This window comes from Dama dama, chromosome 2 (genome assembly GCF_033118175.1).
Source record: "Dama dama isolate Ldn47 chromosome 2, ASM3311817v1, whole genome shotgun sequence".
Classification (NCBI taxonomy): Eukaryota; Metazoa; Chordata; class Mammalia; order Artiodactyla; family Cervidae; genus Dama; species Dama dama.
In genome coordinates this window covers 383,592-410,117 of record NC_083682.1, presented here as the reverse complement: position 1 = coordinate 410,117, position 26,526 = coordinate 383,592, and the positions used below count along the sequence as shown (strand labels likewise).

General features: G+C 58.6%; 2 protein-coding genes across 8 annotated transcripts; one reads left to right on the top strand and one right to left on the bottom strand.

Moving 5' to 3' along the window:
• The first annotated feature begins 192 nt into the window (after window positions 1-192).
• On the top strand, window positions 193-9,679 carry LMNTD2 (lamin tail domain containing 2). Its single transcript, XM_061160416.1, has 15 exons — window positions 193-812; window positions 4,599-5,402; window positions 5,493-5,645; window positions 5,891-5,978; window positions 6,108-6,263; window positions 6,534-6,602; window positions 6,685-6,773; window positions 7,116-7,408; window positions 7,746-7,941; window positions 8,045-8,240; window positions 8,325-8,444; window positions 8,529-8,725; window positions 8,946-9,067; window positions 9,148-9,200; window positions 9,452-9,679. Exons 2-15 carry the CDS (start codon window positions 5,215-5,217, stop codon window positions 9,581-9,583), a joined length of 2,052 nt encoding a protein of 683 aa, XP_061016399.1. The 5' UTR covers window positions 193-812; window positions 4,599-5,214; the 3' UTR covers window positions 9,584-9,679.
• Window positions 9,675-26,425, bottom strand: LRRC56 (leucine rich repeat containing 56). Of its 7 annotated transcripts, none has more exons than XM_061160437.1 (13): window positions 26,163-26,425; window positions 23,254-23,444; window positions 21,106-21,193; window positions 20,462-20,522; window positions 16,706-16,837; window positions 14,004-14,100; window positions 13,695-13,895; window positions 12,851-13,034; window positions 12,296-12,472; window positions 12,151-12,215; window positions 11,909-12,051; window positions 11,553-11,686; window positions 9,675-10,582 (listed from the first exon to the last, which is right to left on the bottom strand). In XM_061160437.1, the coding sequence occupies exons 2-13, from the start codon at window positions 23,428-23,430 to the stop codon at window positions 10,293-10,295; spliced, it is 1,749 nt and encodes a 582-aa protein (XP_061016420.1). In that variant the 5' UTR covers window positions 23,431-23,444; window positions 26,163-26,425; the 3' UTR covers window positions 9,675-10,292. The 7 variants fall into 7 exon arrangements, with proteins under 7 accessions (XP_061016420.1, XP_061016412.1, XP_061016430.1 ...); XM_061160429.1 differs by having other exon boundaries at window positions 23,254-23,441; XM_061160447.1 differs by having other exon boundaries at window positions 21,106-21,190; window positions 23,254-23,441.
• Window positions 26,426-26,526: the final 101 nt, after the last annotated feature.

Genomic DNA, 26,526 nt, shown 5'->3' with positions numbered 1-26,526 from the left:
ACGCGCTCCCATTGGCTGCGCCGCGCGCCCCGCCCACCCCGCGCCTACGCCCATTAGCCACCTACGCAGAGCCTCTCCCCTGGACCTCCCCATTGGCTCCTCGCCCGCCCCGCCCACGGCGGCGCCCAGGTGTGGGCGGGGCTCGGCCGCGCCGGGGGCCGAGAGCGTCTCGGTCCACGCGCGCCCCGAACCCGCTCACCGCGCGGAAGAGCGCTGCCTTCCGCGGCGCAGGCGGCGCGTGGGCCAGGTGCCTGGCCGCGCTTCCTGGCTGACTTTCGCAGAAGCCGCAGCGTCTGATGAGTCTCCCGCCTAAGGGAGGGGGCGCCTGCCCGGGACCCCGCGAGCCCGGCCTGCACCCAGGAGGGCAGCGGGGCTGACACCTCCCCTCCCCTCGCCTGGGACGCGATGGGACTCACGGGGTCGGGGGCTGAAGGCGGGAGGGAGTGGAGCTGGTTGGCCACTGGTCCTCTCCGGCTGCTGCCAGGCTGACAATCCTGATGGGGGAGGGGGCCGCCGAGAGGTTGCCTGGGACAAAGGCCCTGGGCTCTTTGTCTGAGGCTCAGTGGGGCCCAAGGCTGGCCCGAGCTGTAAACACACTCCTCCGCCAGGCGAGTCCTGCTATTCTGCCCGGAGACCCCAGGCCGGCGCGGCAGCCGGAGCCCCTCATAGTCTCAGCGCTGTCTGTGTGGATCAGCAGCAAGGACGTCTAGAACCTGCACTGCCCAAGTCTGACTGACCCAGAGCGGGGTTTCTTCTTCCTGCCCACCACAAGCCCTGCAGGAGCAAAAGCCGAAAGTCTGAATGAATGCATGGTGAGGGAATGAAGGTGGGTGGGGGTGGGGCAAAAAGTAGAGGGCGTGGTCTTATGGGTCAGGTCTGGGGCTCACTTTTGTCCAGGTCCAGGGACAAGGGAACTATTTGTTATTGTTCAGCCCCTAAGTCGTATCTGACTCTTTGTGATCCCCATAGACTGTAGTATGTCGGGCTCCTCTGTCCTCCACTATTCCCCCAACTTTGTTCAAATTCATGTCCATAGAGTCGGCGATGCCATCCAACCACCTCATCCTCTGTCACCCCCTTGTCCTTTTGCTTTCAATTTGTCCCAGAACCAGGGCCTTTTCCAATGAGTTGGCTCTTCACATCAGGTGGCCAAAGTATTGGAACTTCAGCTTGAGCATCAGTCTTTCCAGGGAATATTCAGGATTAATATACTTTCTAAGCATCTGCCAGCAATGTGGGAGACCTGGGTTCAATCCCTGGGTTGGGAAGATCCCCTGGAGAAGGACATGGCAACCCACTCCAGTACTCTTGACTGGAAAATTCCATGGAGAGAGGAACCTGGTGGGCTACAGTCTATGGGTCGCAAAGAGTCAGAAAGGACTGAGCGATTTCACTTTCACTTTCTTCTCTAGCACAAACATTTGAAAGCATCAATTCTGCTCAGCTGAAGGCTCTCAGCATTCTTCTTGGTCCAACTCTCATATCCACACATAACTACTGGAAAAACCATCAGTTCAGTTCAGTTCAGTTGCTCTGAACCGACTCTTTGCGACCCCATGGACTGCAGCATACCAGGCTTCCCTGTCCCTCACCAACTCCCAGAGCTTGCTCAAACTCATGTCCATTGAGTCGGTGATGCCATCCTACCATCTCCTCCTCTGCCATCCCCTTCTCCTGCCTTCAATCTTTCCCAGCATCAGGTTCTTTCCAATGAGTCAGTTCTTCACATCAGGTGGCCAAAGTATTGGAGCTTCAGCTTCAGCATCAGTCCTTCCAATGAACATTCAGGACTGATTTCCTTTAGGATTGACTGGTTGGATCTCCTTGCAGTCCAAGGAACTCTCAAGAGTCTTCTCCAACACCGCAGTTCAAAAGCATCAATTCTCTGGCGCTCAGCTTTCTTTATAGTCCAACTCTAACATCCATACATGACTACTGGAAAAACCATGACTTTGACTAGATGGACGTTTGTTGGCAAAGTAATGTCTCTGCTTTTTAATATACTATCTAGGTTGGTCATAGCTTTTCTTCCAAGGAGCAGGTGTCTTTTACTTTCATGGCTGCAGTCACCATCTGCAGTGATTTTGGACCCTAAGAAAATAAAGTCTCTCATTGTTTCCATTGTTTTCCCATCTATTTGCCATGAAGTGATGGGACTGGATGCCATGGTCTTAGTTTTTGTAATGTTGAGTTTTAAGCCAGCTTTTTCACTCTCCTCTTATACTTCATCAAGAGGCTCTTTAGTTCTTCTTCGATTTCTACCATAAGAGTAGTGTTATCTGCATATCTGAGGTTATTGATATTTCTCCCGGCAATCTTGATTCCAGCTTGTGCTTCAGCCAGCCTGGAATTTTGAACAATGTTCTCTGCATATAAGTTAAATAAGCAGGGTGACAATATACAGCCTCGAAGTACTGTCTTGCCAATTTGGAACCAATATGTTGTTCCATGTCTGGTTCTTACTGTTGCTTATTGACCTGCACACAGATTTCTCAGGAGGAAGTAAGGTGGACTGGTATTCCCATCTCTTGAAGAATTTTCCACAGTTTGTTGTGATCCACACAACCATATGGTTGTATATGGAAAACCATATGAAAAAAACATAGCTCCAACTATATGGACTTCTGTGAGCAATGTGATGTCTCTGTTTAATATGCTGGATGCCATGATCTTAATTTTTTTGAATGTTGAGTTTCAAAGCAGCATTTTCACTCTCCTCTTTCACCCTATCAAGAGGCTCTTTAGTTTGTCTTTGCTTTCTGCCATTAGAGCGGTATCATCTGTATATCTGCTGCTGCTGCTGCTAAGTCACTTCGGTCGTGTGCAACTCTGTGTGACCCCATAGACGGCAACGTACCAGGCTCCTCCGTCCCTGGGATTCTCCAGGCAAGAACACTGGAGTGGGTTGCCATTTCCTTCTCCAACACATGAAAGTGAAAAGTGAAAGTGAAGTCACTCAGTCGTATCCAACTCTTTGAGACCGCATGGACTGCAGCCTACCAGACTCCTCCGTCCATGGGGTTTACCAGGCAAGAGTACTAGAGTGGGTCACCATTGCCTTCTCCTTCTGTATATCTGAGGTTGTTGAAATTTCTCCCAGCAATTTTGATTTCAGCTTGTGATTTCTCCAGCCCAGCATTTCACATGATGTACTCTGCACAGAAGTTAAACAAACAGGGTGCCAAAATACAGCCTTGACGTATTCCTTTCCCAATTTGGAACCAGCCCATTATTCCATGTCTGGTTCTAACTGTTGCTTCTTGACCTGCATACAGATTTCTCAGGAGACAGGTGAGGTGGTCTGGTATTCCCATCTCTTGAAGAATTTTCCACAGTTTTTTGTGATCCACACAGTCAAATGCTTTAGCATAGTCAATGAAGCAGAAGTAAATGTTTTTCTGGAATTCTCTTGCTTTTTCTATGATCCAATGAGTATTGGTAATTTGATCTCTGGTTCCTCTGCCTTTTCTAAATCCAGCTTGAACATCAGTTCTCCATTCACATACTATTGAAGCCTAGCTTGAAGAATTTTGAATATAACCTTGATAGCATGTGAAATGAATGCAATTGTGTGGTAGTTTGAACATTTTTTGGCATTGCCCTTCTTTGGGATTGGAATGAAAACTGACCTTTTCTAGTCCTGTGGCCTACAACTGAGTTTTCCAAATTTGCTGGCATGTTGAATACACCACTTTAAGAGCATCATCTTTTAAGATTTTTAAATAGCTCAGCTGGAATCCCATCAACTCTACTAGCTTTGTTCATAGTGATGCTTCCTAAGGCCCACTTGATTTCACACTCCAGGATGTCTGGCTCTAGGTGAGTGATCACACCATCGTGGGTATCCAGGTCATTAAGATCTCTTTTTGTATAGTACTTCTGTGTTTTCTTGCCACCTGTTCTTAATCTCTTCAGCTTCTGTTAGGTCCTTACTGTTTCTGTCATTTAGCATGACCATCTTCACATGAAATATTCCCCTGGTATCTCCAATTTTCTTGAAGAGATATGTAGTCTTCCCCATTCTATTATTTTCCACTATTTCTTTGCAGTATTTCTTTAAGAAAGCCTTCTTACCTCTCCTTGCTATTCTCTGGAACTCTGTGTTCAGTGAGAACTATTGTTGTCATTATTCATGCCCCGAGGCTCCTTACAGGGCTCTCGAGCTGTGGGTGGATGCCAGGAGGGAGGCTTCTGTACTAGGGGTTAGGTAAAAGGGCAGCAGTCAGTTCAGCAAAGGAGATGGGGAAGGCACGGAAGGGGGCCCGCTGCTGGTCAGAGCTCAGAAAGCCGCTCTCCCAGGTTCTCAGGGCTGTCCCCTCCCTCTCTTCCCTTTCCCCAGATAGCCGGGCCCCAGTGAGGTCACATGCTTAGCACAGCCATCCTTCTGGCCTGTGGATACACTTACAGCGCAGCAGTGCCCCCAACACCCAGTGACCGCCATAGTCAGCCAGGGAGTGCCCACAGGAGCCTCCCCAGGGTTGGTCGGGGCTGTTGAGCTGAGCAGGTGATGGTGGCAGGCCCTGTGGGTCACTCTGTGTCCCCTGGGTCTACTGAGGTTAGCTGAGCCACAGGTCAGCCCCTCACAACTTCTCCTTCAGGCTGGACAAGGACGGGGCCAGGGTTCACCTGGGCCCTGGTCTAGGTCTCCCTGGAAGCTCCTGGTAACAAACAGCCCCTCCCCTCTGGCTGCTAGTATCCATGGCAACCCTGTAGAGCCTTTCTCTCCATAGGCCTGCCTGTACTTCAGGCCTCAGGTGAGTGTTGGGGAGGACCCTGGCTCTGAGGGGACAGAGATCGCACCAGTGAAGGACCAGCACCTTTGGGGACCCATTCTCTAGGCTGGGGGACAGGTGTTCAGGTCCTGGAGGCAAAGGTGACAGGGAGGAGACGACAGGGGATGGCTGAGCACCCAAAGATGTGCCGGGGTGGGGGTGCCCTGCTGCCCCGCCCTGCTCAGAAACGCGTGGGTGTAGACACTCGGGTGACTGGTAGTGTGCCATTCAGTGGGGCAGACACACACGCACATTCACACACACACACACACACACACACACACACCCCTTCTTGGAGAGTGACACCCCATGAACCAGCAGTACCATCTGGGGCTGTCATACACAAGCTTGGCCATGTAAGGAGAGCCCTGCAGACTGCACACACACCAGACCTAGCGTAGCCCCACCACCCCTCCTCCCAGCACCCCCAGCAACATCAAGAATGGCCCCCAAGTCTTGTCAAGAGGCTGAAGACGCTGAGGAAGAGGCTCTCGCGTCCCTGGTGGACCGAGAACCAGTGAGTGGCCATGTGGGGCCTCCAGCGGGTGCCGCTGCAGACCTGGTGGCTCCCACACGCCCTCAGAACGCCAAGCCCAGCTCCACCAGGATAGTCTCCTCCATCAACCTGCAGTAAGGAGGAGAGGGGTGAGGTCAGCTACTTGGGCCAGGCCAGCCAGACAGCAGGGCCTGACCAAGCAGCGTGGGGGGCTGGTGTTTCAGGTCGGCCTTGGAGTCCCTGGACCCCCGCACCCTACAGCTGCTCTGGGGGCAGAGGGAGTTGGAGATCCAGGCCCTGCGGTGGGCCATCCAGAATCAGCATGAAGCCCGGCACTGCCGCATCCTGCAGGAGGTGGCTGGGCTTCCGGCCGAGAGGTCAGTGGTGTGCACTGGTCCCCACCACTCAGTCCCCGGCTGGCCCTAACCCTAAAGAAGTTAATACACTGTAAACCACCCAGACCCTAGCCCCCGAGCATGTTGATGGGTGTTGAACCCAGCCTAGACCCCGCCTCCAACCCAGACCTCTTCAGGGCCTGACCCGCCTGCCTGACCCTGGCACCCTAATGAGTGAAGAGGCTGCGGACCCAGAGGTGGGGCTGCTGAGATTATCCCTCCCCCAGGAGCTTGAGAAGTCAGGATAAGTTCCTGCAAAACCAGGTCCAAAAGCTGACTTTGGAGTTGAAAGCGCAGAAGGAAAAGGCCCAACTGGTGAGGGGCAAAAGGGATCGGGGCGGGGATGGGGTGGAGGTGGGTGGGGGGTGAGGCCCAAGCCAGGGTGGGGTGGGCCGGGGGCGGGGTCTGTGGAATGCCCCGCCCACTGCCGACCCGCCGGTGCAGGAGAAGGAGCGCCTGGAGGAGCGGCTGCAGCAGACAGGGGATGCGCTGCAGCAGCTGGAGGCCGAGCTGCAGGCCTTCCAGAAGTCCTGCCTCCTGCAGCTGGCCCGCTCCTCCTGGGTGGGCCGCATGCTGCGGTCTTCCACGGGCAGCGTGGAGGTGAGCCTGGCTACGGGTGGCCCCCCAGCCCACCCTCCTTGGTCAGCTGGCTGTCCCCTTCAGACTGGTGCTTCCACTCAGGGGCCTTGGCCTCCCTGGAGGCCTGCCCCCTGGACCAGGGATGAGCAACCAAGCCTGTGGCCCCTCCCACCTGGCTCTTAGCAAGTGTGTGCCTCAGGTGCTGGGGGGGCTAGAGGGCAGCGTGGCCTTGGGCAGAGGGGTGTGCTCCCCCCGCAGCCCCTGCCTGCTGGCCTCCTGTCCCCTTTGCAGGTGGTGACGGCAGAGACCCTGATGGACCTCAGTGACTTCTCTGAGAACGATCAGGCCACTGCTGGGGAGGTAAATGAGGCCCTCCAGGTATGTTCTTGGATCTGCAGTCCTGCAGGAGGGTCAGGTCACCTGCCTGTTGCTCCCTGGCCAGGGTTTCCGGCTGGAGGATGTGGACTGGAACAGCATTGCCCACCGGTACCCTAACCTCTTCACCAACCTCGAGTCCAACTCAGATCAAAAGTAAATGCACTGGATGGGGACTCTGCAGGGGAGAGGGAGAGGAGGGGAGGGCCTGCCTTGGCTGGGGTGAACCAAAGTCCAGGTTCCACCCTTTAGTGTCCATGGACAGGTCATTTAAACCTTCTGAGCATCAGTTCTCTGACCTGCAGCTTGTAGTCAGGGATGAAGGGAAATCGTTCTGGGGCCATCTCTGTCTACCCATGAGCCCTTTGCCCAGGTGGGGTCCTAGGGACTGGGGCCACAACTCGGTGTGCCCTGCTCCCATCTGATGGAGGTCAGATGGGGGCAGGGCTGGGGTCCAGGAGCCAGAGCCCTGGGCAGCAAGTTGGTCATGACCTGCAGGCACCCCCGGACCCCGCAGCTCCCAACAGCCTCACCGCCTGACCAGTGGAGCTCAGAGCTGTGCTGTAGGCACCAGGAGTACAATCTCAAGAGTGTCGAGTGGAGCTCCCTGCCCTTGGTGGGCACCAGCAGCTCCGGGGGCGCTGACTCCGAGTCCAGCAACAGCCAGCTGGTGGCGCATAATCGTGTGCATAAAGTGACAGGGGCCCGTCCCCCAGTGCCTGGCCGCACTGCCAAGCAGGTGGAGGCACGGGCACAGAGCCTCTGCAGGGACAGTCAGGCAACATTCGAAGGTGGAGCGGGGCGGGTCTCCCCTGGTTTCTTCCCCCTCCCACACCTGCAGGACTATGATCTCTGCCCCAAGCCCCGAAGGACATCCCCCTAACCTCCCCATTTTCACAGTTTCCCAGGTTGAGGCAGCAGGGGCCTCTCCAACCCTGTCCCTAGGGGTTAGGGTGGGCTTGGAGGACTCCTGCTGCTGCCTTTGTGCTCTGGCTTGAATTCACTTGCCGCCCCACCCCCCACCAAGTACTGTGCAGCACTCCTCTGCTTCCCCAGGTACTGGGGCCCACTGTCCCTCCTGCTCGAATCTGACCTTTGCTGCTGCTCCTCCCCCACATGGACCTCCAGGGTACTGCGGGCCGGATCCGGCCTCACAGGAGATGTCCTCGGTGGACCCTGGACCCTCCAAATTGGGGTCCCCCTCCCAGGCAGTCTGCCTCTCCCTGCATCTCCAGAAAACCCGCTCAGACAAGCAGGGCAAGAATGGCCAGAAGCCTGAGTCTGGGGTGGATTCCCATCTCTGGCCTTCCGGGCGCTGTCCAAGGTGAGGCGGAGACCCAGCTGGGACTGCAGGGTCAGGTCTCCTAGTGGGACCGTGGCGGGAGGGACCCCACTGACTTGGCACAGCGTCCCTGCCTGCGCTCCAGCCCCAGTCCCTCGAGCGCCTGCCTGAAGATCGTGGCGGTTAGCCGCCGCCAGAGGTTCGTGCGCATCCTCAACCAGTCGCTGGAGGAGACGGTGGACCTGGGCGGCTTCGTGCTGCAGCAGCTGGTGCTCGACTTCCCTGTGTGCATGTACCGCTTCCCACCCAGCACCCTGCTGGCTCCGCGGCACCACATCACGGTGCGCCCCGCTGCCCGCGCCCCTCGAAGCCCAGCCCTCCGGCGGCCCCCCTTAACCCGGTGCCCCGCCCCCCGCTCTTCCCAGGTGTGGGGCGAGGGGCCCTGCAGCACCAGGCGGCAGCAGCCCTCTTCCTCGGGCCAGGAGCCCGTCCACTTCCACTCCAGCCGAGGCTGTGCCACCCTCCTCCTGAATCCCCAAGGCGAGGTCAGAGCGGGTCCCAGCGAGGGTGGGGGGACGGGCCGGCTTTGTGGAGTAGGGGTGACTTCTGTGTTTCCCACGGCCTCTTAGGTCCTCAGCGAGCACCAGTCCCCACACTGCGTGACCCCAGTGTCCAGGATCTTCGCAGACAACACCGACTTGTCCATCGACAGTTTCCCGCTCTCAGAGGCCCGGCCCGGAGCTGACCTTGCGGAGCATCAGCCCCAGCCTCGACCCCCGCGCAAGGGTCGGGTGCGGGAGGCCCGGGCTGGGCGCCGGAGGCCGGGGTGGGGACCGCGAGTCCCTCAGTGCCTGCTTTCTCCCCAGGCCCGGACTTGGCAAAGACCCCAGACTCCCTGCTAGGACTGCACTCCCCCTCCCCAGGTCCCACCCTTTCGTCTGTTCTGGACTCCTCTCAGGTCTTCCACCTCCCCAGGCCGCGTCTGCCCCAGGACCACCCCTTCCCGCTGGCAGGCTGTCTCTCACGATCCCTCCCCACCTCCCCAGGCCGCGGGTCCGGTTGCCCCCCCTGAGTACCACCAAGCTCCTCCGCCAGCGGGAGGCGCCAGTATGGCCCAAGGACGCGGCCCAGACCCACCCAGAGCTCTTGCCCGCCATCCCCATCCCCGGTGAGTGAGCAGCTGGGAGAAACGTGGAGCCGGCAAAGAGGGGGCGCCCGGCTGACCCCACCCATTCTCTTCCCGAGCAGAGGTCGGGGTGGGCCTCCAGGACTGCCAGGGTAGGAAGGAGCACAAAGTCCGGGTGAGTGCTGTGCCGTGCCCCGCCCCGCCCCGCCCCGCCCCGCCCCGCCCCGCCCCGCCCCGCCATCAGACCACGCCCACAGACCTGCCCCCTCTACCGGGCCCCGCCCTTCAACAGGCCCCGCCCCATCCTCAGGCCACGCCCCTCCACCAGACCCCCGCCCCACCCTCAGGACCCGACCCGCCCTCAGGCCCTGCCCTGCCCTCAGGCCCCGCCCTCAGACCCCGCCTCTCGGGCTCCGCCCCCCCCAGGTGTGCCGGAAGAGGGTGGACCACGGCTGTCCCATGGTGACGCTGTCGGTGCAGAGCACGGCTGAGAGCAGGTTCGGCTTCCGCTTCCTCAGCTGCCCGCCCATCACCGCGGACAGTAGCTGGCCGCTGTAGGGCCGGGCCGGGCGGCGGTACCGACGGCTGCGCCCCTGCGTATCCACGACTGTTGCGGTGGGGCAGGGAGAAAGCACGGGAGGCAGACGGCGCTGGCTGCATAATTTATTGAACTAACGCCGCCTACCAAGTAAACCGCATTTCTATACACCTGAGAGTCGAAAATGATTCGTTTGGTTTCTGGGTATCCAGCCCCAAGAGGAGGGAGCTGGTCCTCCCATCCCCAGGCGGGGAACCCCACCGGTCCACCAGGGTTGGCCGACGGCAAGTGCTTCTACTTGGGACCGCAGCAGCCCAAGGGTGGCTCAGAGCCCTGGGTGGCTGGAGGGCTGGCCAAGGGCTGGCCAGGGCCCAGTTCCACCCACCTTGGCCAGGGCCCAACCTGCTCTTTCCCAAGCCTGCTCCTCAGGGAAGGCCAGGCCTCACGGAAGAGGTGGGTGGCTGGGCCAGTGGTGGGGACTTGTGCATTCTATCCTGGGCTCTACCTCTCCACCGTTGGTGGTCCCAGCTCCTGACTTCCCTCCACCAAGAGGGTCCTCTCCTGTGCCACTTCTCCCCCCCTAGCACGCTGGCCCAGGTGCTCTGGATTCTATGAGGCCGGAGTGCACGCTGGGCCTCCAACAATTGCCCTGCCTTGGCCACCCGCCAGGCCGGCCTGGCAGTGGGTAGGGGTGTATACGAGGGTGGGGTCGGGCTGGGGTGGTGAGTGTCAGGTGCGGCATGCACCAGAGGCTGCGGGTCTGGCTGCTGAGTCTGGGGCTGGCTTTGGGCCTGGACATCCCTCTGCTCGAGGGCTGGGGCCCGAGGTCACTTCTCGGGCTCTCAGAGCAGTCACTGGAGCCAGCCCCTGACCCAGGCCAGGCCCCAAACTACCCAGGGTTCTGAGCCTACGCCCCCGGAACTGCAGATCTGCAGACCCCCAGGAGCTTCGGCCCCGGTCTGGCATGAAGGACTTGGGGGGACAGGGAATCAGGTTGTACCCCGAGGTCCTGGAAGACTCTGGGAAAGGAGGAAAGAGAGCAGGTCAGACAGGGCCACCGGCGTCACCAGGGCCGGGCCGCATGGCAGGGCCACAGTGTCCGCTCACAGGCAGGTGGCCCTGGGGTCGTTCCCAAACCTCCCCCATGCAGCGAAGCCCTGGCACCCCCCTGAGGGCAGGCTGGGTGGGTGTGTTCATGGTCACCCAGTGCCCACCTGGACCCTGACTGAAGTAGGAGGTCCTAGCACCTCTCTGTCCCTCACTGGCTGTCGCTCCTCCAGCCACTCCTGCTGGCTGCCTGCCCGCGCTCCCTCCTCTCCTCCGCCCTCATCTCGGTGGCCTCAGCCAGGTGGTGAGGTCCCTGGCTGAGTCACGCCCCCCTTCCCCAGCCCCTCCCTCAGGCACAGGCAGCAGCACAGCGAATGCAGAGCTTCGCCCCTGTCCCTGCTCCATCCTGGCCTCTTTGGTACTCCCCCCACCAACCCGCAGGGTCCTTGCAGCCCCTGCTTACAAATGCCCGCTCCCCAGGTTTGCCCGCCCAGCTGTTCTGCAATTCGGTTCAAACCTTTCCTCCAGGAAGCCCCCCTCGCCCCTTCTCTCTGCCTCACAGCCCCTGTGTTGGCTCTGCTCAGCCATGGTCACTCTCAAGCCAGTGTCCCTGAGGGAGGGTCTTGCCTGGCTTAGTTCTGTCCCAGCCCAGGACAGGCCTTGTCTGCAGAGGAAAGGCAGTAGCTGCCACCCACTACCCCCCACCGTGGTCTCTTGCCCACCACCTTGGGGGAGGGGGGGCCTGCTCCCTTCGCTGGTCTTGTGCCATGTACCTCCCTTGTTGGGAGGGCCTCCCGTCTCCCTCTCCCAGCTGACCCGGCTGCCTGGCCCCGGGGCTCAGGGGAGGGGAACTGGAGCCTCCAATCCCAGGAGAGGCCCTCCCTGCCCCTCCCGCCTCAGCCCGGTGCTGCTCTGCTGCGCTGGTTCTGTCGGGCAGGCTACCTGGGGCCAGGCTTGGGGGGTTGCAGTGAGGCTTGGGCCCAGCCTTGTCCTCTTGCTCTTCAGGGCCCCTCTGTGGGCCCCAGGGGGCTGCAGCCCTCTCTTCCCAGGACTCTGGGCACCTACTGGGAAGGGGGCTGGGGTGTGGGTGGGGGAGGCTGCAGCCAGCTCCTCCTTTGGAGCAGATCCCAGAGGAGTGTAACTTGGGGCTGGTCCCCCAGCCTTGGGGTCCTGTGACCCGACTCTCCAGCCACCCGGGGACCAGCGACCACTCAGCCAAGGCAGGTCTCAGCCACAAGCCCCCCCCGATCAGAGCACACAGGGTGGCAGGGCTGGGGTGGGGGGTAGGGGGCACCCACCGCAGGTGCAGCTCCCTCAAAGCCTGAAGCCCGGCCCAGGCCAGGAGGTCACGATCGTTGGCAGGGTCAGGCCCTGGGGCGGAGGCCCTGGGGGCCAGCTCTTCCAGCCTGGGAGGCGGCAGCTTCTCTGGGTGCACCCCAGCCTAGGAAGGGAGAGGGCTGGTTCAGGGCACGGCCTGCCGGGGCTGGGGGGACGGGTGCCGCCTGGCCAGAGTGCCGCCCACCTTGGGGGCAGGCTGTACCTGGCACTGGTGCCGACGCTCCTGCAGGCCTTTGGTGGGGTTCCCACAGAGGACCCGGACGGCGCCTGGAGAAGAGGGTGCGGCTGGGCCTGGTTTGGGGCTGAGGGGCTTCAGGGCCAACTTCACACTGAGGCGGGTCACCTACCATGGGTGAGGTTGCTGGCGTCATCCTCTGGGGCCGGGCCCTTGGGAAGGAGGCCTTCAGGCAGGGGGACCCCGGGGACCAGCAGGGAGAGAGGCCAGCGCCTGGGGGCCCGCGGCTGGGTCTCAGGCAGGCACAGCTCAGGGCTCAGGCTCCACATGGGGGATCCGTGGGTTCGATCTGCCCAAGAGTCAAAATCAGAGGTCACCAAGGCCCACGCCAGTTGGTCAGCCAGGAGTCCCCCCAGCTGAACCCCGTCCACGGAGCCCACTGCCCAGTGTCAGTGTGCCTGAGGCCCCGAGTCACGGGGTGGCAGGTTTCTCCCTTCCCTCTGCAGATAGTGGGGGAGGCCTGCACCAAGGCTGCTCCCAGGGAGGGTGTCCTGGCCTAGGGGTGTGTGTGCAGGGCTCTGGGGACAAGGGGTCAGGTCTGAGAAGGGACACAGGAGGCAGCCTGCGAGCGGGACCGGGGTGCAGCCCCTCCTGGGGCTTGCAGGTGAGGTCCGCAGGCCGGGCTGGGTGGCCCCAGCCCGAGGCCCTTGGACGTGGCTGCCTGTACCTGGCCTGGGAAGCAGGCTGTCTAGGATACAGCCCTCCTTGATGGCCTCCTTCACCAGGAGCCAGTCCTGGTCCAGCTTCCGAGAGGCCGGCAGGCCTGTGTGCGCAGCGGGCAGCTCGTCCAGGACCTGCAGCTGGGGGATGAGCTTCCTGACCTCTGCCCTGTAGTTGTAGCCTCGGGGCACCTGCAGGTGGGGGGCGGGCCTGAGTCCAGCGGACCCATCAGGCCAGCCTGGGCCTGAGCTGCTCCCCTAGCCCCACTGGGGAGCTGGGGGTTGCTGGGGCCAGGCCCACCTGGGTCACTTTGGAACCTCGGGGACTGCTGGGACCCTAGGCTGTTGCCCACATATGATTGCGCTCTGTGGGCTCACTGCCAGGGTCCAGGGCTACCCTCTGGCCTGCAGGACTGCCCTGAGTTCAGAGCTTGGCCCTGTGGGTGGTGGAAGCAGCCGGGCAGGCGGAGGGAGCTCTGGCTGAGGGGGTGCGACCCCCAGCACAGGGGCACCTCTGAATGGAGCTTGCGGGGTATGCATACACGACTCCACGTGGAGACTGCGCTCTGCATGGCGTGTGCACAGACCTCTCCCGGGAGCACACATGAGCTAGGGCCTGGCCGGGGTATGTGTGACCCTTCGGAGTCCAGTCGTGCATGGCCCAGGGCGGTGTGGGGGTGGCCGCCGGGCCCCCAGCAATATGAGGAGGAGCTCCCAGTGAGGAGGCCCCGATGTGCCCTGGGCGGGTCCCCCGGGGTCTGCTGTGACCTGGCCCGTTCAGGCGGGCAAAGCGGTCCCCCGGCTGGCTGAGGGGCTGGCACCACAGATGGCCTCCCTCCTGGTGGTGCCCACCTGGTGGGCTGGGCCGGGGCCTGGCCACAGGCAGAGTGGGTTGCCCTCCAGGATGAGCGTGGCCAGCCGCGGGCACAGCTGCAAGTAACGCAGCTGCCCCAGGTCCTCCACACAGTTGCCTTCTAGGTCCAGCACCTCCAGCTGCTCTAGCAGGCACAGCGGGCTCAGGTCCCAGATGTCGTTGTAGGAGAGGTAGAGTTCCTGGGGGGCACAGCGGGGGAGGGGGTACTCAGCCAGGGCCGCCCCCCACCTCCTGCCCCCTGTGCGCCCTGCCCCTCTCCTCCCCCACCCAGGGCAGGGCAGACCCACCTTCAGGGCAGGAAAGGAGCTGATGCCGTCCAGGTCAGCCAGGCCGCAGCGAGCCAGCCAGAGCACCTGCAGGTGGCCCAGGGAGGTGCCCAGGTCCCTGCAGAGGGCAGGGGGGCTGGTCAGTGCTGTCCTCAGGTGGAGGGCTGTGTCGGTGACCACTCAGGCCCTGTGCCATGCTTCGTGCGCGCCACCACCCACATCTGCTGTCTCCAGATGCAGGGGCCGTTGGGACTGGCTTGTGCAGCCTCCAGGCCAAGGAGGAGCTCCAGAGCGCCCAGCTGCCTGTCTTCGCTCCTGGCTGCAGCCGCTGGAGGTCCCAGGCCTGGCTGCAGGTCGCCCTTGTGCTTGACGGCTGCTGCCCACTGTGGTGGACCTGGCCTCCCCAGCGGGGCCGGCAGGGGCCCTCCCTCCCACTCTCCCCAGGCCTTTCTTGCAGGTGATTCTCCCCCTGCAGCTCCTCCCCAGCCCAGCTTTGCCTGCAGGAAAACCCCTCCCCACCGGGACTGGTCTGTGCCGCCTCCCGCGTGGTGGCTGCTCCCCCGAGGGTGGGTGGACTGGGGCTCTCCGTCGGCTCCTGGGATGCATTTGTCTGTGCTTTCTCTCCTAATGTCCTCTGCTATCACGTATGGAGCACGGCCTCGCCCGTGTGGTCTCGTTGTCGGCCCTTCTCGCTCCCGTTTCCAAACCTGCACCTTTCCTCTGCTTTCCGGGAGGCCCCCTTGTCTCCCACGTTGCTGTCAACATCACACATTTAATTGCTCGGCGCCTGTAGCTGTTCTCGCCTCTTTTCCCGTAGATGCTCTTTTTGTTTTGAGGGTGCAAAGAGGCCACGTGTCCTTCTATGCCTCTCAGAATGTTCCGTGAAGGTGCCTGAACATCTTACTCCCCCTTGGCACTGTCCGCAACTGCTGAGCCTGCGGCCTGCGTGCCACACCTCCTGAAGCCCATGTACCCAGGAGCCCGTGCTGGGCATCAAGAAGCCACTGTGGCGAGAAGGCCTGCGCACCTAGAGAGTAGCTCCTGCTCGTGCCAACTAGAGAAAGTCTGCACACTGTTAGGAAGACCCAGGGCAGTCATAAATAAGTTAATCAATTAAAAAAAATTGTTAAAGCTATCAATAAAACTAGTAATAACTAGAAAAATCAGAGAAGATGAACAGAGCCCAATGCTGACTCTTTAAAAACTTAGAGAAAATCCTTTGGCAAGACTGGTCAAGGATAAACAGAGGGACCATGCAAATTTTTTAAGTCCCCAGGGACTTAAAAAAAAGAGGAATAATTATGGTCTGGCAGCAATTTAAAATAGCAAGAGACCATTAAGAACCACCTGTACACCAATATTCTTGAAAACCCAGAGAGCTGGCATTGAAAGACAGAAAACTAGGGCATTCCCTGGCAGTCCAGTGGTTAAGAATCCGCCTTGCGATACAGGAGACATGGGTTCAACCCCTGCTCAGGAGACTCAGGTCCCACCTGCTTCACAGCAACTAAGGCCACGCAGCACAAGTACTGAATCCATACGCCCCGCCTTGAGAACCGACGCGTGGCAACGAAGACTCCATGTGCCGCCCGAGGCAGCCAAATAGACAAATGTTTTTTTAAAAAGGAAAGAAAAGTATATTAATAGCTACTAAAGAAATTAAATGGTCACTAACACCCCTCCCTCCTCTTTGCCCCTGCCAAGTCCCCAGGTTTGTATCAGTTTTAAAGTACATTCTATTATGGAATAGTCAATATCTTCCAGAATAATTTCTTATACAGAAGTTTTTTTAAAGAAAAATTAGGCAATTGAAAAGAACAGTAAAAGCATGGGTCTGAGTCAATCTTCGATTCCGGGACCAGAGAAGTACAAATTGGACCATCAATGGACTATTACTGACAAAGACAGATGTGAAAATTGCGAAGTAAACATTTTAATGTTACAGTGACTTAAAAATAGCTCATCAAGTAGTGTTACTGCAGGAATGTAAGGATGAATTACAAAATCTGTCAATGGAATCTAGTACACAAGCAGACTAAAGGAGAAATATCACTTTATGATCATGTCAACAGATGCAGAAGAACCCAGACACATATCCGTTAAGATGAGGAACAAACCCAGGACCCCTGCTACTATTATTGCCACTGTTTGACATCATGTTGGCTAGTAGGTCCTGGCCAAAGCCATAGACAAGAAAGAGAAGGAGATTAGAGTGAAAGACAGTGCTCATAACTTGCTGATAATATGACCATCCATATAGAAGCCCAACTGAATTAACAAATTATTTGAACTAACAGGAGAGTTTGGCAATAATGTTTAAATACAAAACAAAGGTACAGTATTGCCAGAGGTAATAGACCCATTTATGAAAATCAATTGTTTTATAGATTAAAAAAATCTATCCCAAATCAGCATAAGCATAGTGTTTTTCTAAATTTTCAAAGACCAAACAGAATACAACAGAAACAGGACCTCATCCACGAATTATCAAAACACCATAAATATGAGGGGAGCAATTCAGTTCTGGTTTCAGGGAGCCCAGTCTTCAGAGGAGGCTGGTGTCCTGCCCTGTACCAAGTGGCAGGGTGCACAGGCGGGGGTCCTGGTTAGCCCACTGCAATCACAGTTCCATCCCCTGGAGAGTGGTTAGTGTAAGAGAGTGTACACATCGCACAATTCTGGCCAAAGAAACGCAGGAAGAGCGCTGGGAACCTTGTTCTTACCAACTGACGGACACAGAAGGGCACATTTCCTGTTGTGGATGAACTGCGTCCCTGCAAATTCGTATGTTGAATCCTGACCCGCAGGACCTCAGACTGTGCCTTGATGTTGAAACTGGGTCTCTGCAGATATCACTAGTAGAGATATGAGCATATGTGCTAAGTTGCTTCAGTGGTGTCCAACTCTTTGCAACCCTATGGACTGTAGCCAGGGGGCTCCTCTGTCAATGGGATTCTCCAGGCAAGAATACTGGATTGGGGTGCCAGGCCCTCCTCCAGAGGACTTTCCTGACCACGGGATCAAACCTGCATCTCTAACGTCTCCTGCCTTGGCAGGCGGGTTCTTTACTACTAGCGCCACCGGGAAGCCCTAGTGGAGAGGAGGTGGGCCCTAATCCAATATGACTGGTGTCCTTTTAAAAAGGGGAAATTTGGATCCTGACACCAGGAGAATTAGGCTAAACAAGGTGAAGGCAGGGACTGGGGTGAGGAACGCCAAAGATAGCCAGCAAGCCCCCAGGAGCAAGGAGCATGCCAGGTTCTCCTTCTGCCTCAGGAGACACACCTTGACCTTGACTCATGACACCCACACCTGAGTCAGTTTCTGCTGTTCAAGTTGCCTATTTTGTGATGGTCTGACAAGGCAGAAATAGCCTTTAAACATCTTCTTCAAAGTTTATCAGTTAGAATGCTTTCAGCTGCAAGTTACAGAAACCTTTGTCCAACTGGCCTAAGCAGTGAGAAACTGTTTATCCCTTCAATGGGTAACTCTAAAGGGAGAAGGTATGTGTATACAGGGGCTGCCCTGGGGGCTCAGTGGTAAAGAATCTGCCTGCAACGCAGGAGCGGCACGCAGGAGACACAGGTTCGATCCCTCCGTCAGGAAGTTTCCCCTGGAGGCAGGCATGGCAACCCGCTCCAGTGTTCTTGCCTGGAGAATCTCATGGACAGAGGAGCCTGGTGGGCTATGGTCCATGGGAACACAAAGAGCTGGACATGGCTGAGGCGACTTAGCATGCACACGCGTGTGTGGTTGTGCAGCAGAAACTACGTAGCACTGTAAAGCAATTATACTCCAATTAAAAAAACAAAGTCTATTAAAAACATAAAAGCACACATGAATGGAGAGCTATGCCACCGATGTATGTAACTTAAAAATTAAATGAACATGTGACTTTTAAAAATTCCCCCCTCCCCCCCAAAATCCAGAAGGATTAGGACGTGTGAAACTCAACAAACTGATTGTAAAACTCAAAGGCAAGAATAAGTGTCCAGGAACAGCTAGGTCATCTTGGAAAAAGGAAAACTCAGATGAGGGTCACGTGTCGCACAGAAGCACAGAGCCACACCATGAGGACAGAGCTCTCAGCTCCCGGCGTGTCCACGTGGCCTGGGGAGCTGACCCACCGCGTGCGCGCTGAAGGATAAAACTGCATCCCCATCTCACACCAGGAGTGGGGGCAAGCTGGCAGATAAGAACGATTAAAGACCCAAAAGTAAAAAGTGAGACCACAAATGAATAGAAGAGAATAGAAGACTATCTCCAAGACCTTGGAGGGGAAGAGGTGGACGAATCTCCTAAAAAACTCCCCTAGCACCAGCTAGCACTAATGGGCTAGAACAAGTCAGAATGAGGGGTTTCTGCTTGAGTTAGTAGGGGAGGCAGGGTGGAGAGTCACAAAGTCTCCAGTGCACCCAGACTACACAAACAGCCCACAGAAATAGACAAGGAGAGGGCAGAACTCACCTGAAAAGTCAGCACAAGGGGTAGTGAAGACTGTCCCTTTGGTCACTGTATTAGTCCCCAAGTTAGTTGTGTTACTGGGATTTCCCCACCCAGCAGTCCTGGCAAAGGATGCACGTGTCGGATGCTGGCTGGCCCAGAAGTCAGCCCCACCAGTCCTCATGTCAGGACACTTTCAGGGGCTGAATTCTCCCTTAGCTTTGGATGAAGTGACAGTCATCACACCAAAGTCATTTCCCAGCCTTGTAACACCACTGAGGTTCTAAAGTCTTGACCATCCCTGTATCAGCTAAGCTGTAATACCACTCTGTTTGACTGTCGTGTTGAATTAGTTTCCTTTTAAAAATATTAGTTCAGTGTCACACCATGGAGATTTGCAAATATCGTTTGGCCAAGTTTTGGGATTTGATAACAAGTTAAAGATTTCTTCCATTTTGCACTATTGTTATTAAGGAACAGAACACATTTTTGCATAAAATTTATGATGCAGTTTTTCCTGGAGTTGATTTTTCTTGTTTTTTTACTCGAAATCAAATATTTTGTTACAAATGGTACATCATATTTAATTTTATATCTTCCACTTCTCTTTATAGTTTCCATTCTTCATATATTTTCTATATATTTTTATTGTTCTTTGAGCTAATGTGTAAGCCTTAATGATGGAGAAAGTACGATTTTTTTGTTTCTGTTAAGTTACAGGATTGATGTCTTTGTCACAATATGGCTGAAGATGAAGTGAAAGTCTCTCAGTTGTGTCCAACTCTTTGCATGGACTCAATACAGTCCATGGAACTCTCCAGGCCAGAATACTGGAGTGGGTAGCCGTTCCCTTCTCCAGGGGATCTTCCCAACCCAGGAATTGAACTGGGGTCTCCTGCATTGCAGGCAGATTCTTTACGAGCTGAGCTACCAGGGAAGTCCTACAACGTGGCTGAACCATGCACTAAAGGCATTTCCGAGAGTCTGGTTTCCAGACCCTTCCTTGCAGGCGCAGGGGCCACGCAGGAGCCCTGGGAGCCTGGCTCCCTGCTCGCCCCTGCCCACAATGGGCACATGGCCCCTGACCTTCTTTGCTTTCACTTTCAGGCTTTCAATTATTTTATCAAACTCTTTTTGATGTTTATACAAATGAAGTAACGTGAAGTGAAAGTCGCTCAGCTGTGTCCCCATGAGACCCCATGGACTATATATAGTCCATGGAATTCTCCAGGCCAGAATCCTGGAGTTGGTAGCCTTTCCCTTCTCCAGGGCATCATCCCAACCCAGGGATGGAACCCAGGTCTCCCGCATTGCAGGTGGATTACCAGCTGAGCCACGGGGGAGCCTTACATGAATAACCAGCAGTATAGATAGGTGGTTGCTCATGAGTTACTTCATCTTCTCCCCTGAAAATAACTGGACACTCACAGCCCATTTAAAACATTGGGAGAACTTTCTAGATTTGTGGTTGGCCTCCTGCTGCCTTAGGACAGCTGTCTAGCTGCATAAAACACTCCGTTTGCTCAAACACGCAAATAAACTCTGATATTACTTCAGCTTCATCCTTTCCAGCCTGACGAAGTAAGTAAAAATCTTCCTCTGTCCTTCATTCTGCACGTCATCTTTTAAACTAATTATCAAGATGTTCTTGTGCTTCACGTGGGGCCCGAGGCCCGGCTGGTCAGCAGCGGCTGTGCCCCTCTGCTCGTCTTGCTGAGCACAAGGGGTGATGGGGGTCAACTCATGCCCCAGCGCAGGGACATGGCCCGAGGGGTGGTGAGGGGCGTGGGAGTGCTCCAAACCCCAAGGCCAGTTGGTGATGCACCATCCAGCCTCACGGGTGGGGTTTTTTTTGCCGAAGGTCAGTGGGCACTTCTGAGGACTACGCAACCTGCGGTGACCAGGCCAAGCCAGCCTGCAGTCTCCAGGCAGAGCGCGTCAGCCTCAGCGGGACCAGGGGTGGGCGTTAGAGCCAGAGACAGCTGGATGCCCGGCCCCACCCCGCCCCCCCAGGCCGAGACCACTGGGGCACTCACCTCAGGGAGCCCAGGCAGCTGCCATTCAGCTTCAGCTGGCTGAGGTTGGGCAGGTGCAGCCCTGCGGGGCACAGGGGGAGAGCTCAGCACCGGCCCTGCCACCCTGGCACCCTTTGGCGACACCAGTGCCCCTGGTCCCTGCTGCCTGTAGCTGCTGAGGCCCAGGGTAGCCTTGGGGCCACATGCTGACGCCTGAGGCCCTGCTCGAACGAGGCAGGCCAGGGTGTACAGAGTGCCTTGAGTGGGCAGGGCCACACAGGAGGCCATGGAAGCACTGGACTCTGGTGGGAGGGGTCCTGGCTGGCATCCTCGCACCGAGCGTGGGTCTTGCCCCCAGGCCACTCCTGCGACTGGCCCCTGGGTCCCACAGGCATAGCCAGGCCAGAACCTCCATCGGCTCACATTCTGGGCTCTAGAGCAGGGGACCCTGGGGCCCTGGGATGGGGCTCTGAGTCAGGACTGCCTCGAAGAACAGGACACTGACAGAGTCTCTGTCCTCAGTCCCTGGAGAGAGGTGTGCGGGGTGGGCCATGAGGAGGAGGGGGTCCAATGACCAGGGCTGTCGGGCAGGGTCCGAGTAGGCAGACCCTCCAAGTGCAGCCTGGCTGGGATGGTGGTGGGTGTGTGTGGGGAGGGGCTCTCACCGAAGCTCCCCAGGCTGTTCTCACGGGTGTTGACACACATCTCCAACACGCTCACCAGTTGGAGGTCATCCTCCTGGGCCAGGGCCTGCTGCAGGGGTCAGGGGCATCAGCCCTGGAACCTAGACAGTAGTCACAACCCCTCCACCCCACCCTCCCAGTGAAACTCCTGCTTTTGGCTACAAGGCTGGAGCAGGTGTGGGGTTTCCCTGCCTCACCCACGTCAACTCCAGCCACGATCAGCTCTGGCTGGACCATAAGTGTGATGTAACAAGAGTGGAGATCGTGACCCTGTGTGGCTGGTGGGGCCATTGCTAGAGAAGCGCCTGCCCTGGGTGGGGCGGGGAGGGCTCATCCTAATGAGACCCACGGAACAGCCCCAGTGCAGCTCTGGGCCTGAAGCTCAGCCCCACTGAGCACCGCCAAGCCCTAGCTTCCCTCACACCTGTGGACAGTACGCTTATACTGTAAGCTGCTGAGTTTGGGGACTGTTTGTTACGCAGCATCACTACAGCAATAGCTGACTCATACAAAACTTGAGACCTAGATGCAGCTCCAATAGCTGCCATAACAAAAACAATGAAGCAACGTGGATTGGGCACTGGTGGCAGGGTTGGGGCTGAGGGATTACTAACATGAGTGTTACTAAAACTGGAAAGATGGAGACACAGATCATGTGATGATGCAATTTTTTGGTAAAAAGGGTTTCCAGTAGAAACCTGGCTGGCAGAATATGCACACAGTGAACTTGTGACAGTGGGTAGACAGGTGCCCAGCAAGATGTGGGCAGAGTGAACTGGCCACGATTCACTGTATTTGATGAGTCCCTGCAGGAGGCAAAGTTCAGCTGGAATGGGGAGAGCCCAGGAGTTCTGAGACCTGTGGCTCGAAAAATACAATGGCTTCTCAACACAAATCAGTGAAAAGGAAAATGAAGAAAGGCTTGGAGTTAGAAAGACCCCGTGAGATTCGGCCTCAGGGAGAAACCGGTTGCCAGGCACTTGCTGCCCATGGGTGGCTCTAGGAGGACCAAGGCCTGAGATCCCTGGCTCCAGTGATCGAGTCTGCAGAGACAGAAATGCTCCAGCTGCCACCAGTGGGATGGCCTGGGCGTGGTGGGCAGTGATACAAGTGCTAGGAAGCATGCCTGCTGAGGGCCACGGCCTGGATCGAGGTTGCCCATGGCTGTCAGAGACCAGGAGTCCAGGCTTCTCTCACACAGGCAGTGAGTCTCCCCAGCCAGAAGCCGGGTGGAGGACGGGCAGGTTCCAGGGTGGGTGGGGTGGCCCTGGCCCAGGCACCCGCCCAGCGCAGGGGCTGGTACGGCAGCCGGCCTGACATGACGGGTCCATGCTGGACCCAGACCTCGGGCGCTGCTGTGCTGCAGGCCCGGCTGGAGGGCAGACACACAGGGGCCACGGGGGGTGGGGGGCCCGCAGGAGTGTCCTGTCTAGACAGTGTGAGCCCTTCGAGTTGGTTGGAAAGGTGGTGGGGTCCTGGGGCACCCAGGCTTCCTTCTGCGGAGTTTTGGTGGTTGTGTCACCCCAGGGTCGCCAAGGGTCCCCTCCCGTTTGCCTCTCACATGGGTGCAGGTGTGTGTGGGGGTGGAGGGGCACTGGACCCCAGGAGCCCTCAGCATGGCCAACCGTGGGCAGGTGAAGGGTGTGGCCAGGAAGGGGAGGGGCCCGATTACCAGGAGGGCAGGGCTGCGCTGGGGTCGCCAGGGGAGAGCCCGAAGTCAGAGGATCTGCAGAGCCTGTGGGGCCTCAGGGTGGGGGGGGGGGGGGGGGCGGGCGGACTTCCATAAGCACCCCGGGTTTGGGAGAACAGCTTCCACAGCTGGATCAGCGGGGCACCGAGACACCCCGTTGAAGCAGCCCCCCGGCTGCCTGCTGCCTCCTCTGCTCACAGCTCGTGAAGTCTGCGTGCTGTGCGCTCCGGGGGCCTGTCACCCTGTCTTCCACAAGGACGGGGGCCCTTCTATCTGGTTCAGGGTCCCTGGAGCCCCATGCACAGCAAATCCTTGGAAGGGCCTGGCTTGGGCCCTTCTGGCCTGAACACCGAGGGACTTCTGGGTAGGCCCCGGCGGGGAGCAGGGGTCCAGGGGGCCGAGGGCATCTGGCAGCCAGCCGAGCCCAGCCCCGCACTCACCAGCCTGGCGGGTGACAGGCACTCCTCTGCCAGCTGCCCACTGTGGCCGTGCCCACGGTGGCCTGGGGCCTTGCTCCGAGGCTGGGGGTTGTGCAGGCCCTGCGAGCTCAGCTCCCGCACTTGGACGCTGGCTGTGCTTGGCCGAGGCCCGCAGGCTCCATCCCAGGCCTGGTCCATTCACACCCAACCTGCTGGGGCAGGCAGAGGGCAAAGCCGGTCAGCCTCTGCTCCTCCTCTGATCCACAGCCCAGCCGAGGCCCTGCAGAGCCGCTGACAGGTCTGCACACACAGCAAGCCCCCCGAGCCCCGCTCTGGCCCAGAGAAGGCCCGACAATGAAGTCAGAGTCTGCCTGGGCCCTTATGGTCTGTCCCTCAGCCTGGGCTCACACCCCGGCCTGGGCAGGCCATCCTCCTGGTGCCTCTGCCCATCCTTCAGTGTCCTGGGGGCTGCCGGCACCAGCCTCCCCCTCTGGAGCCCCATGGAGGCCGCGAGCCTGGGCCGCTGCCTCCAGGCCCTGTTTGCTCCTCTGCCACTGGGAGCAGCAGCCAGCTCTGCCTCGGGCCTCGTGTTGTCCTCCACCAATGGTCTCTGAGCCTGGGCCTTCAGGACCTGGGTCTCGGGCACTGCCCCCCACCCCTGTGCCCACCAAACCCCCTCACCAGGAGGCTGCTGCCTTTTCCCACCATGGGCCAAACATCTGGGCAAGAGGGTGGCATGTGGCCCCAGGCGGCACCTGTGAGAGAGTCCAGTTGGCTTCCTGGTCAGGTCACCGTGCTCGAGGGACCTGGGACAGGCTGGGCCAAGGTCACAGGGCTCAGAGTGAGCAAGCACAGAAGCAGTGGGGCTGTCAGCCTGGGCCCTGGCCCTTAGGTCCTTTCAACCATCCTGGCCTGGCTGATGGGGGAAGACAGCCATGTAGATGACCGACACTGGGGTCCCTCTGGGTCCCTCCAACGCAGATACTTAGTCTTCATTCAAATCCCCAGTTCCCTCCATCCTCAACTCCACTCTCTCCAAAAGGGGTGCCCAGCCTGTTGCTCTGGCCCATCCCCTGTGGACTGGTCTCCCAAGGACCCTGCTCATGTCGGTGTTACCCCCCAGGCTGCAGAGGAGGGGGCCCACCTGCAGCAGCCTCAGCTGGCATTGCCCCTTAAAGACCCAGCTGCCTGTACCCGGCCCCAGACCCTGGAATCATCTCTGTGAATAGAGCCAGAAGGCTGCGTGGACCATCTCGGCTACTTCCGTCCACAGGCTCAGGGCATCACTGGCCCCCACGCCTGTGCTCCCTTCCCCCTTCCTGGACTTACTCCCATAAGACTGAGTCCCTCCTGCAGCCCTAGGTGTTTTATGACTCACTCAGTAGAGTGAGTGCCTTGTCCGAGACAGTGTGGGTTCTGTGCAGGCAGAACCTGGCTCACCTGCCATGTCCAGTGTGCAGAGCAAGGGCTCTGAAACATTCCCCCCACAACTGCTTTTGTCTATCAGCCCCTGTGGGCGGTCACGATTCATCCTCCACATTGTGTCTAGAACCACCCACCCTGGCCGGGGCAGTGGGGGGTGTCAGCTGAGCTTTGCCAGAGAGGGTGGCAGGGAGTGGTGGGCCTTGGAAGAAGTTGCCTGGGCTACCAGGTGCCCTTGTGTGAAAAGTGACCACACAACAAAGACCCAAAGAGGTGAAGCCATGCAGAGGAGCCTCAGGGAAGAGATTCACGAAATTTCTGGCCAGGATTTCTTTCCAAAAGTTCCTCTGCTGCCCCCTTTTCTCCAGCTGGTGAAAGGCCCCGAGTCTCAAAGGACGACCCCAGCACCAGGCCCCCTGGGAAGATGCTGCCCCTCCCGCCGGGATGCCAGCCTGGGGCTCTGGGAAAGGTCTGGGCTGGCCAGGTTGCAGCTTGGGAAGCCAGTGGGCCACCCTCTTCCCTCTGTGCCTGACAGCAGCTGACCTGAGGTCCTGCCCATGACCTGGCCCAGGGTATGGTCTTGTTTAGCCAGAGGTCCTGCGGTCCAATGAGCAGGGCCTGGGTAGGAGGCTGAGGCTCTCGAGACACTGTCCCCTCACTGGCCTCGACCTGTCCACTCTGTTCACAGCCTTGATCCCCTCCTGCCCTGCCACTCCCTGAGGCCCCAAGCTGGAAACCTGGGGGACTTTCTCCCTCTATGGCGCAGGCAAATGCCAGCTTCTGGCTGGACTCACGGCCTCTCTCGGTCCCCTCCACCTGCCACCCCTTCTGAGGTCAGGGTTTGTGGTTCCTCCTGTCCTGGTGACCTCAAGACCCTCAGCAGAGCCAGGGATTGTGGGATGGGACCCAGGGAAGCAGATTTGACATCTGGGGCATCACAGGGACCCCCTGTCGTGGCCGCTCCATCCTCGGCCTCCGTTCTCCCCTTGGCACGGGGAAAACTGTGGCCCTGCGGCCCCAGACCCAAAGGCGCTCTCGGCTCTCACCTGAGGGGGTCAGCCCCCGTGCCCCGGCCTAGGCCCCGGGGGCCCTCCTCCGCCGGGCGCTCCCTTCGACTCGGTAGTTATTGCGGCCGCGGGGTTGAGGGGCCTGGGCGCCAAGGCAACGGGGGCGGAGCCTCAGCTGAATTGCAAATATTCATGAGCCACGGGAATCCTTAGGCTCCGCGCGGTCGAGCCACGCCCCTTAGCGACGGTTGCTGGGGCGCGGGGGGGCGGGGGGCAACCCGGTTGCGGGGTTTGCGCTGGTCTCGCCCCGCGCGCGCAGGAGGGCCCCTCCCACAAGGAGGGACTCTGGGGAAGGGAGACGCGGTCTAGCCCGCGAGGCGCAGACGAGCCCGGGGTCTGCACCCACAAAGGTGGTGTGGGGTGCAGACTCGCGCCCACCTTTCTCAGGTGGGGGGCGCCCCTGTCGGGCTGTCCCTGAGACCAGGGCCCTGCAGGGCTTACCTCCGCCTGCTTGTGTGGCCCACGCCACGACAAAAGGACCCTCTGAAGATGAGGGAACTGCAGACCTGGACACCTGGAGGGGAGTCGAGAGTGCCCGCGACGGCGAGGGGCGCGGCCACCGCTGTCCTTTATACGCCTTTACTGCGCGTCTACGCGCGTCAACTGGACACGTGGGGTTGGCGCCGTGCTGGAGGCGGGAGCGGCCCCCAGGGGCCCGCCGGGGTCGAGGCCAGCAGCGGGATGAGCTCCCGGGAACTGCGCAGAGCAGGGGCGGGAGGGGGCCGAGAGGCGCGGAGGGTGGGGTTGCCAGCTAGTGCCGGAGGGGCAAAGGTCTGGGCTCACGTGAGACGCACCGTTCTTTCCG

Bases quoted from the DNA above. Each gene is read 5' to 3' on its own strand.
- LMNTD2 (XM_061160416.1), top strand. From the start codon at position 5,215: ATGGCCCCCAAGTCTTGTCAAGAGGCTGAAGACGCTGAGGAAGAGGCT. The intron at 6,774-7,115 runs GTAAATGCACTG...CATGACCTGCAG, and splicing joins GAGTCCAACTCAGATCAAAA to GCACCCCCGGACCCCGCAGC. The intron at 8,726-8,945 runs GTGGGGACCGCG...CCACCTCCCCAG, and splicing joins GCTGGGCGCCGGAGGCCGGG to GCCGCGGGTCCGGTTGCCCC.
- LRRC56 (XM_061160437.1), bottom strand. From the start codon at position 23,430: ATGGACCAGGCCTGGGATGGAGCCTGCGGGCCTCGGCCAAGCACAGCC. The intron at 21,194-23,253 runs GTGAGTGCGGGG...TGACCCCTGCAG, and splicing joins GCCTGTCACCCGCCAGGCTG to CAGGCCCTGGCCCAGGAGGA. The intron at 20,523-21,105 runs GTGAGAGCCCCT...TGTGCCCCGCAG, and splicing joins GAACAGCCTGGGGAGCTTCG to GGCTGCACCTGCCCAACCTC.